At 44.2% G+C, this 12,122-nt stretch overlaps 1 protein-coding gene across 1 annotated transcript in view; it reads left to right on the top strand.

Moving 5' to 3' along the window:
* LOC146042060 (uncharacterized) overlaps nucleotides 1–12,122 on the top strand; it is a 59,688-nt gene that overhangs the window by 30,056 nt on the left and 17,510 nt on the right. The window contains exons 6-8 of the mRNA XM_083161965.1: nucleotides 6,469–6,525; nucleotides 10,310–10,384; nucleotides 12,004–12,069. Of these exons, the coding sequence (XP_083018091.1) occupies nucleotides 6,469–6,525; nucleotides 10,310–10,384; nucleotides 12,004–12,069 (198 nt within the window). The remainder of the gene's footprint in view (nucleotides 1–6,468; nucleotides 6,526–10,309; nucleotides 10,385–12,003; nucleotides 12,070–12,122) is intronic.

Genomic DNA, 12,122 nt, shown 5'->3' with positions numbered 1-12,122 from the left:
CCCTTTTTAGCATCACTGAAAATACTTTTTTAAGCATAAAGGGTTTTTAATAATTTACTATGTAAAATTCCCCTGCAAACCAACATTAAAATATGTTGAAATATTAGCCTATGTATGTGTAAAAGTATAAATTTGTACGCAGGACAATAGCTAAGTGCTATATTAAGCCTTCAAGGGGCCCAGGTCACTTTAGACAGGGGGGCCCCCACTCACTTGTTATTACTGGCCGCAAACTGCATGGGAGAATATTACTCTGTGAAAACACAGAGTAAAGGCAGTATAAACTTGGTCAATGGGTAACTGCAAGGAGGGGGGGGATATATATATATATATATATATTTAAGCACATTATAAGGGTTCAGTGACAAATCGTGCTATATCCAAGGACACATAATGATATATATATATATATATATATATAATTTCCTTGAGGTGGCATTCTATAAACAGGCTGATTTAAATATAGGGTAAATGAATAACACTGGTGCCCACCATATAAGTAGATGCAAGCAGTACTTGTCATGTAGTCGTTGAGACGGCGGCACTCAGAGAAAGACCACACCAGAGCCAGTTGTGTGAGCCGACGTTTCAAGGCCGTCCGGCCTTTTTATCAAGGTTCAAAGAGAGATATATTCATTTAGATAAAAATACAGATAGACACAATTAAATAAAAATAGCAATATATAGATCAAGATTTTTTTTTTTTTTTTAAATCTCCAAAATGTACAGAGAGGATAAAAAGGAAGTCTTATCTTTTGATCCTGGATGGAGGCAAAGATCCCTACGCGTTTCGTCTATCCAGAAATACACACACCACATGAAAAGCCTGTTTGTCCCTCTGTATCTTACTCTGTAGGAGACCTCACAGGCTCAGCGCTGCCTCTGATTAAAAACTCTCCTATGACGAGGCCGCTACTGCTGCTGTCCTCCATTGGCCTGAGAAGCATGTGATGAGCTCCACCAATCAGAGTTTAGCACAAGCATCTCAGTCTCTAACCTCCTATGCCATGTCTCATGGGACTTAGTCAACTCTCAGTAATACACTTGTGCAGTCAGTGTGCCTTGGCACCCGATGCTCAGCACCTTTAATAATTGTCACATTGGTAGATAGGTGACACTTCAGCACTACCTCACTCACATGGACAAAACCTTTAGCTAAAAAAAATAAAAATAGAAAGATTTAAAAAAAAAAAATACATGCCGACCACAGGGGAGCCCTAGATAGAGGGGGGCCCAGGGGTACTGACTCCCTGAGCCCCCCCTTAATCCGGCCCTGTCACAGCACAGGGAACCACAATGCAGGGAGCACTGCTTTACAGCAGTTATTAATCTTCTGTTTTTAACTTATATCACTTCCAACTTCCTCCTGTTTATTCTCCAACCTGGTTGCCTCCAATCTCCCCCTCAGTAACTCACTCCTTTTTTTAAAGAACAAATTTTAAAATAACCACATATAGGGGGAAATTTACTAATATGGATTCGTAGAAAAAAGGTGTATTCGTAGGGAGAAATACACCTTTTTTTTACGAATCTGTATTTTCGGGATTTACTATCCCGAAAATACAACAATTCGTAGTCCTAAAGATGGAACATTCGTATTTGTATTTACAAATACGAATGTCTACACCATCGATAGGATACGACAGGAATCACCATTCAAAAGAATGGTGGTTCCTGATTTACTAAGCAGCCGTAAAGAAAATACGTCTGCTTTTGTCCACGAAAATACGGCAGAAAAATAGAACATCATTTTCCTGTCGTATTCTCGTTTTAGCCTGCACGGATCAGTCAGATCCGTGCAGGCTGCGGTGTAAAAATAAATAAAAATAAAAAAATAACTAAAAATAAGGCGTGGGGTCCCCCCCACAGCCGAAACCAGCACCAGGCTGACGGAGCCTGGAGCCGGTAATTAAAAATCAGGGAACCCGACAAATAGGGGTTCCCTGATTTTTAACAACCAGCCCCAGGCTCCTGCTCTGGGGCTGGTTCCCAAAATACGGGAGACAAAATAACTGGGGGTCCCCCGTATTTTAAGAACCAGCCCCAGGCAAAACCAGCCAGCAGGGTAATGCCACAGCCGGGGGGAGACTTTTTATGCAAGTCCCCCCGGCCAAAGCATTCATCCCTACCGACCAGTCAGTCTGGCCAGGGGCCCTGGGGGAGTGGGGACCCCCCCAATGAAGGGGTCCCCCCCCTCCAGGACTTACCTGACCAGGCTGAAGCCTGGTACTGTCCCCGATGCCCCTGGGCGGTGGGCATCGGGCTGATTATGGTGAAACAGTCGTATGCAGCCGTAGGGGAAATACCAATACGAAAAACTAGGTTTTTCATATTGGTAAATGTCCCCCATAGCTTCATGAGTAAGGTGTCTGACTGAAATATGGAAGGTTATGTGTTTGAATATGGGTCATGCTTTGAGTGCTTTAATTAAGGGATGATGTGACTAAAGAACCTGGGTCAGAAGGCTAAGCAATGTGTGATTCAAAATAAAGGATAATGTAATTAAGACCCTTATTCTGGTTGGTGCGGTAATATCCGCGTGCGTTCGTGCCGCCGATGTTTTGTGTCTGCGCATGTGCAGAGGCGTCTCTGCGCAGGTGCGAGCGGGGGCGTACGGCCAAATCCCGCATGAAATGTGAACACTCCAAACAGGGGGTGGAGAGGGGCGTGAAGGGCTATTTGGGCTCATTACCATATGCATACGCCCCGCGTTTCATGGGCGTTCCCATGCAAACGCTGGGCGTACGTATGGTAATGCGGCCGTGACGCACGTGTAGGGGGCGGACATATGACATCGCCGGATGTCAGCTGCCCGCCCAGATCCCTACTTTTGCACGGAAAAATGTCCGTGTGGTCTGAGGTTGCGGAAGCTGGTGGACCACTCGGTCCTGCATTCGATGATCTGCGACCATTGAATGATGGGGGAGGTTCCCTGAGATGGAGGAGGCGTATTCCATGAAAAATACACGTGCGGTCCATTCGGCCAGCTTCTTACCGCGTACGGACGGAGTTGGCGATCAGTATTTAAGGCGGGGTTTCGCACGCACGGTCCTGGCCGCATATTCGGATCCGGATCAGAATAAGGGCCTAAATAATAAGGCACTCTCTCATCTGCAAATTCTACAAAAGAAAAATCATCTATATATATGTCTAGTGTCCGGGTGACTCCAAAACACTGCCATCTGTTGGCATCAAGTTAAACTACATCTACTAGCTTTTGAATCTTTTGCTTCAAGTGGGCTTACTAGTAACATTATACACATGCTTGGTATAGAGGCACCTTTGTTACACTAGTACAGCATATTCCAACCACTGTGCCATGTCACACTAGAGATGTCTACACCAGTTTACAGCCACCACCAGTCCAACTGTTATTGTCACGAATCGGGGTATTAGAAACACTTTCCTACCTCTCAAGTATCTCTTGAGGCTTTCTCTGCATTATATTTCGAGGAGGGTGAATACAGGAATACATGCTGCGGACATCTGGCATATGTTCGGCGCTCTCTGCCGTAATCTAGTGCTCCCTCCTGTGTCATCTGCAGCTGCCTCACCCTGTGTTCACAGCTATGACGCATACAAACCAAAGTTCCCTCTATTCTCCTGGTATGGGCATGGTTATATTGGATTCAGTAACATGATCACTTTCAGCCAATCCCATACTTCCTGTTACTGACATCACAGACTCCTGCCAATCCCCTTGCAGCAGGCCCTATAAGTATAGTGGGTTGAGACCAGGGAATTATCCAGTACAATGATGTTTCCAGAATTGCTGCATGTCACTACAGCTCCTTCGATATCCTGCCGTCTTTGTGTGTGCTCCACCCTTCTTCTGCATGGTCTTGCTTCCTCCAGTTTCCCTGGAGCCTCCTCTCAGTTCTAGCTAAGTTCTGCTTTTACTATTGCTCTACTAATCTACAAGTCGTCTGTCCACTCCTCCCCATCGATTGCCAACACTGATTGCCAACATTGGTTGCCCACTAGCATCGGTCCCCAACGTCGATCGCCAGCATAGTTAACATCAATTGCCTATCATCAATTACATCATCTTGTTTTATTTCCCATTGCTGCAGTCCAGCACAAGCTTGTCATCACAAGTACCAACTGCTTTCCCAGACACCTCTCGCCAGTTCCATTTTTCTTTAAAAGAAAATATTAAAAGATAATTTATAAGTCTGAATGTATATTCCAGAAGGACGGGTATATGCCCTTCTGCTACACGGGAGGTTTCTGTCCTCCCTGAGCAGCAGTGGCGTAGCATGAAGCCATAGCAACCGGAGCAAGCTCACGTCACGGAGCCCCCCTCTCCCCTCCATATTTTCATGCGTGGTAATGGTGTGCAGGGGCAAACGCAGGAATTTTATAGGGGGGTTTCCATATGTATGTGTGTAATATATATATATATATATATATATATATATATATATATATATATATATATATATATAAAACACACACACATATTTATAATACATAATACAGAGGAATGATCTGTGGTGGGGAAGACGTGGCTCATAATCCTGACGGGGGCATCCCAAAGGAGGGAATACAGACTCAACTTCCCTCTAAGCAGCCTAACCCTAACCCTCCCCCTGCAAGCTATCCCTCCCTACCCGCTAGTACTTAACCCTAATGCCTCACTGTTACACAAACAACATAAACAAAGCACATACTGTACCAGCAGACGAGGTTTCTGTAGCTGCTGCTCAGTTGCCCTGTCTCTGCTGTGTTGTGTCACCCAGAAATGAATCACTGCAGAGAGGAGCAGCAGCTGTTCTCTCACAGTGTAGTATGTGCCGCGCAGGTGTCCGCAGTCTGTCTCCGTCTCTGGAGGGCACTAAGAGGCAGGGGGACTTGGGGTGAGTACCCCCTGGGCTCCCCCTTATTCCATGTCTAAGCGCAGCTACAGACAGTGTTATAATAGACACTGACCTAGCGCTGGCTTTCATCACAGCTCACCAACAGGGGAAGTCAAGTAAGCTCAGCCCGGCTACTGCCTGTCACTGCTCCGCATCAGGTGGTTTGGTAAAGGAAGCCACCTGATACGGAAGCGCTGACAGCCGTACAGGAAGTAGCCGGGCTGAGCTTGGATGACTTGTGCGATGAAAAGGTTTAAGGAAGGACGGACTGAGGCTGTCAGGGGGCTGCAGGCAGCCACAACATGAATTGAAACCCCCTGTGTGCGCCACTGCGAGGTGCCGGCGCCCGGAGCTCAAGCTCCGCCGGCTCCACCTTAGCTACACCTCTGCTGAACAGCACATGTAAGCCAATTTCCTCAAGGGAATCACACAGTGGACTCCCCAACGTTTGGGGTAAAAATCTTCATGACTAGCACTCACCGGTTTTCCCTATGGTCACCGGTGTCTCATCAACACAGCATAGACAATTGTTGGACTTTATAGATATATGAAGTGTTGACAACAGTTTGGGGGAAATTTACTAAAGGAAATTTGTAAAAAAATAGGTGTACTTGTATCCAGAAATACACTTATTTTTTACATTTACTATCCCGAAAATACAGCAATTCGTATTCGTATTGATAGCACATCAATACGAATACGAATTGCCATATTTTCGGAATAGTAAGTGTCAAAAATGAGAGTATTTCTGGATACAAATACAAGTATTTTTTTACAAATTTCCTTTAGTAAATTTTCCCCTTTATGTTTGTTTTTCATATATGACATACCATCTTGCCTGGAGGTTTATGTGAACATTCGCAGACCTCAATGAATGGAGTCCTGATATTGACCACACAGAAGTAAAATAATTTGTATATAAGAGATGTATCATAAGAGACTTTTATGAAGCATATTATTTGGCGCAGATTGATACCATTATACCCTCTTTTTTTCCACTCTACTTGGTCATACCCAAGTCTAGGACTCTTCAACAGCATTTACTATTACCTGTTAACGGTTTCAATAAACAACTTCATTTTATTTCCAGTTCCTCCATCATTGGTCACACCTTCGGGTGCCGTTCTCTGGTCCCACAACCCAGGTTATCCACACATGTGGACAAAGTTCCTAGGGGAACCAGCTTCCAGTACACATCAGTTGACAAACAAACACACACATCTCAGGTGTGACAGTTATTAACTGGTCTCTTGTTTTCACCTTAGGGTCAATATATTTTATTTTGTTACTTGTGGGGACCAGTGTTATAGTTTTTTTCATATGGGGGCCAATGGTTTGTTTTTATTCCTGTGGGTGCCAATGTGTTTTTCCCTGTTTGGGTCTGATGATGTACCTTGGCAATTTGTTGTTTGGTGTGTCGCAAGTTGAAAAAGGTTGAAAATCACTGCACTAGTGTAAACCAGATACTTTCCATGACTCATACCAAGCAGTGTGTACAGTATATCCAATCAATGCTCGTGGCCCTAGTGGAACCTGCTGTACAGTTATGCACATGAATGTAAACTGCACTAAATGTACATTTTTCACTAAAATAATTTTTTGTTAACAGATGGAATGTGAAATGTTTGATGATAAAACTAAAAGCGATATAAAGAAATATTTCGCGGTAAGTGTAGTTCCTAGCAACTGTTAGAGTACAGAGTTGCATGATGTACAACTAAGACTATAACACAGACTAATGATCGCGATGTATCATTAATGATATCGGTGTTGTTCATATTGTTAAAGGTATATCGCCGAGTGACTTATGACCAATAATGCTGTATGTATCACAAAATGTCTGCATATTGTGCACTAAAATAGAGCAGTCATATTTATATATTTAGGTCAGGATCCATATAACATTTTCTGAGGTAATTTCTGCAGCTGCAAAAATAACATTTACAAGACCCTTGAGAACTGTTCAGATTTCCATGATTTGTGACCTCTTTCACAGTCTGGCTATGATAATTATCACATATTGCTGGACTCTAGTGATGTGTCCTCTAAAATGAATGGCTGTCTATCTATGAACACTATGGCAGGTATTCAATGACATTTCTCGCTATTTGCAGGGAATCCTGTTTAGGATGAGTTTGCAGGCGTGGCGGTGACATCACCGGCACGCCCGCACACCCGTGCAATGCACTACTGGGACCACTGAAGAAGCTGAAGAAGATCCTAAAGGCGCCCCTGTCCTTTACTGCATGCTTGCTCCATCATACATGGGGGAGAAGCGGTATCAGTGCACATAACGTGAGCTGATACCCCTTCTCCCCCATAACAAATGTTCATACATCTGCTCAGTATTTGAATCACTTGTCCTCTGTATTCCTCTCTCTCTTAAACACACACACGCTGATAAACTACCAGCCAATCAGCCCCCAACTGCCACGGTACAGGCAGCGCTTATAAAAATACAGTTAGGAGCTGGTTGGTAGTTAGTTTATCTCTCTCCACTTTATCACTTTTGAAGCTTAGGCCCCCCTTACGCATAATTATATCTGCCCTATATAAGTACATGACATGTATCACACTTGAATATAACAAGCTAATTTAACATTGTTAATTAGTTTTAGCCTTGTGTATCAATGACCTATTGCAGGGAGTGGAGCTGCTATGGGGCCCAGAGCTGAGAGGGGCCCACCTTCCTTGTCAATGATATGTTATATAAATCTTTCCTCATTGGTTTTAGATAGGGGCGCTTACAAACATTTGCCTCGGCCCTACAATATCTTTAGTTGAGCATGTTGTTATGTGGCATACACTGACCAGAAAGACACTATACTTGAGGTTGAGTATCCCTTATCCAGATATCCGTTATCTAAATTATTCCGAAAACCATAGTTTCTGGAATGTACATTTTTGTTTTTGCTAACAGCACTATTAGGGACATGATATGTAATTGGCACTAATGGCGACATGGGGCCGGAAGCACTAAGATCTGCTGCCCCTCACCGCCGCATATCGCCGGCTACCGCATAGATAATTATCGCATATGCACTAACATATGCGATAATTATTGCAAAGGACATCTCTTGCATTAAGAACTGCCCTTTGCGGAAAAACCCCCATAACAGGGTTTTTACCACATTTTTTGTTTACTTGCATCCCGCACTACTGAGGGTATGTAAATGGCACTACTGGGGACATGATATGTAACTGGCACCACTGGGGACAGGATACAGATGGAGCGCCTCTCAGCCAGTGCTGGGGCTCAACAGAACGCCCCCACTGGTGAGCCAGCGTGCGAGCGTCCCAGTTTCTCATCTCCGCTTCAGGGACACGGGCAGTGTTAGGGAGGGGGGGGGGGGGAAGTAGGTGGAGGACGGCGTTAGGAACCAGCGGAGAGGCGTCGGGGACCCGGGAGGTTATCCGGTTGAAGGAGATGTGCGTGCGTCTCATGTGCGCGCATCCGGTGGCTGGGGGGGGTGGCTGGCGGCTGGAGAATCTACCGCCAACCCAGGCACTACATCTGCATGTAACTGGGTTGGCGGTAGTATTCAAATTCAAAGCCAAAGATAATACACAACTTTGTTTCATGTTTTTTGTTCGCTGCTTAGCGAGCCTTGAAACACCGCCTTCCAGTGGTGTAACTAGATACATGTGGGCCCCATAGAAAAAGATTGTAAGGGCCCCTATTTATCACCTAAATCTGAAAAAAGTATACAGCACATGATACTTTGACAGGCAAAGTGGGCCCCTCAGCTCTGGGCCCCATAGCAGCGGCACCCCCTGCACCTATGGTAGGTACACCTTTGCCGCCTTCCAACTTGCCAAATTTCCTCCCCCCCCCACCACCATGAGCAAAAACATCCCCTAGCGTGGCCTGGTCTGGCCCAGAGTCTTCCCCCAGCCCTTCCTCCCACTGCGATTGGCCCGGCGAGTTACACAGCGGATCACAGTAGAGTTTTCATATGCACAGAATTGCGCATGTGCAAACCCTGACCGTCGGGGCTGGGGACGAATTTGTGTGTATTTCATGTGTTTGATGTGTTTGTACAACATAAATGCATTTTGTGTTCCCACCTGGGTCCTGTCCTCAAGATACCTTTTTGAAATATACAAATATTCTGAAATACGGAATAATCCGCTATCCAAAACGCTTCTGGTCCCGAGCATTTTCAATAGGGGATACTCAACCTGTATTACATAATGGGGATTATTCTGGTTCATTCGGTTCTCTGTGTGCACACATGGAGGACCGACGTTTTGTTTGTGCGCATGCGTATTTCTACTTGTGTGCTTATGCCGCGTGCGTGCAACCATGGCGAATAGGTTATTCACTATGTGCACGCACCGAACACTGTGGGCGGGGGGCAATGGCAGGTAGTCGAGCCCATGGTGGGAACGCCCAGTGTTTTTGGGTTGTTCCCATGAAAATGCTGGGTGTTCCCCTGCTAATGCAGCCGTGGCGCGGGACCTGAGAGTCACTGAGATTCACTGATGTGTATACCTTCCACATCATTCGATTGAATGATGTGGTGTCACCCCATAGGCTGCAAATGGATGTTTTCCAAAAACATCCATTCGCAGCCGTGCAGGCAACCTGGCCTGCGAGGAGGGGGTGGGGGCATACAGACCTGCGAGCGGCGGGGGGAGGGCTTTCAATCACACCCGGTGCTGCAAAATTCACAGCGCTGCTTGTGAACCAAAACAAGGTCCTATAGGAAGTGGGGCACTGTAATATGGTATACTATGTACTAGCAGCACTGTAATATGGCATAATATGTACTAGCAGCACTGTAATATGGCATAATATGTACTAGCAGCACTGTAATATGGCATAATATGAACTGGAAGCACTGTAATGTGGCATAATATGAACTGGAAGCACTGTAATGTGGCATAATATGTACTAGCAGCACTGTAATATGGCATAATATGTACTAGCAGCACTGTAATATGGCATAATATGTACTAGCAGCACTGTAATATGGCATAATATGTACTAGCAGCACTGTAATATGGCATAATATGTACTAGCAGCACTGTAATATGGTATACTATGTACTAGCAGCACTGTAATATGGCATAATATGTACTAGCAGCACTGTAATATGGCATAATATGAACTGGAAGCACTGTAATGTGGCATAATATGTACTAGCAGCACTGTAATATGGCATAATATGAACTGGAAGCACTGTAATGTGGCATAATATGTACTAGCAGCACTGTAATATGGCATAATATGAACTGGAAGCACTGTAATGTAGCATAATATGGTGTAGGAGGTGTACTGTATGTCATAATATGAATTGGGTGTACTGTATCGCAATGTGTTCTGGCTGCTGTAAATCTAGCAGTACATTATTTTCTAATATAAAAGTCACATCTGCATCTATCCTCAACTATCCTCAACTGTCATTTTATTTTTGATGTGGACTAATAATATGTATTTGTTTCAGAATAATGACTATGCAGCAGCTGCAAAGTTAGATGTCGATGTAGGAACACTTTGTAAGGCTCAAGGCTGCATAATGGTAATTCCCTTATATTTCCTACATATATTTTTTGAATTATTGCCATTATAATAAAATGTATGCAAAATAAAATATTGGAAATGTTCAGTTACATAAACATAACAAACATTTTTTTTGAAGGGGAACTAATAATGTACATTTATTTTTTACAATTTTTATTTTTTCAACCACTTAACCAGCTTAACAATGTCTCAATAATTCAATTATGTTAAGAACATCTATTTATAACCTACAGTATCCATGATTTTTTTACTCTGATGACCGATACAGCGGAATATCACAACATCACGGCTTTACATTTCCCCATCAGCTACACCTCTCTGCACCCACCCTGGGAGTAGGGTTGCCACCTCTCCCGTTTTTCCGGGAATCTCCCGATTTTGGTGGCAACCCTCCAGGAGACTTTTTCAGTCTCCCGGATTCCGGGATTTTCCCGGAATCCTTTTGTCTGAAAAAGCCTCCCTGCCCTTTTTGCCCCTCTCCAAGTCCCCCATCATGTTAACAGGCAGCGCCTGCCAGGACTGCCTCCGCAGCCTGACAGATGCTCTCGTGAGATGATGATGTCATCATCTCGCGAGTATTACCCTGCAAGTCTGCCGGCGCCGCCTCCGCTCTCTGCTGCTAGTGGATGGACTGGAGGGACACCGCGCTGCTACTGGATGGTGGACGGTGGACCTGTCGCTTGCTGTCATGTAACATGACCGGTACTTATTTCCTAGCACGGCGCCCATCACATAGATTGTATGCCTTACTTAAGGCATACAATCAATCCAATTGAAACAATTTTTTAATTGTATGGATCTCATCTTATGCATCTCATGGATCTTATGCATCCATAAGATGCATAAGATCCATGAGAACCATAAGACGCTATAAGATAAAAATCATGAGCCCCCAATAACCATTGTTAACGCCACCAGCACTATCAACGCCAACCTGAAGCGTGGCGAGCACAGCGAGCCCGAGAGGGGCGGCGGTACGCGTCCTCCGACCTTTTCATATCCCCACTATCCACGTCTGCGTGGAGTTGATTTTATATAGTGTGGCAAGCGCAGCAAGCCACCGAGCCCGAAGCGTGGCGAGCGCAGCGAGCCCCGCGAGGGTACGCAGACTACTTCACATGTATTCCGCGTCCCCTCATGGGGCTCGCTGCGCTCGCCACGCTTCGGGCTCTTTATTATGGGTGAAATTTAATAGGATGAGTTAGAGATTTGGTAAGAAATCGCCAGGGTTTTTAAAGTGGCAATTACACTGCAAAATCAATCTGGGTGCGCAGTGTAAATGATTGCCGCTTTAAAAAAAAATTAAAACACTAGAGACTTCTTACCAATTCTGTCGCTTTCTGAATCTCTCATCTTATTAAATGTCCCCCAATGTGTCAGTAAATGAGTTAACTGTTTTCTTATACACAATTTCTCTACCATAAATACAAAATGGAAAACTGTAGTCTGTACCATTTGTTCTTCTTGTCGAGTTTCTGATGTTAATATGATGCTTTTGTTTGACAATAAACTAAAAAACAAACATCATCTTAATTGCAACCAAACATTAGCATTTATATTAGACAAAAAGAAAATATTACATGCTCATTTTTGCTTTTTGTTGTTTTTTTATTTCAGAATAAATTATGTAATGCCCATGGTTTTGATTTACTTACTATATTGAATGCAATACTCAGCAGGCCGGTAAGTACACAGCCTAGTCCTTTAGGTAAAAGACATGCAATCTTTTAGGTCTT

Source organism: Crinia signifera, chromosome 19 (assembly GCF_055691185.1).
Source record: "Crinia signifera chromosome 19, ASM5569118v1, whole genome shotgun sequence".
Taxonomy (NCBI): domain Eukaryota; kingdom Metazoa; phylum Chordata; class Amphibia; order Anura; family Myobatrachidae; genus Crinia; species Crinia signifera.
Note: the sequence above shows the minus strand (reverse complement) of the source record. Positions and strands in the feature narration are given on the sequence as shown.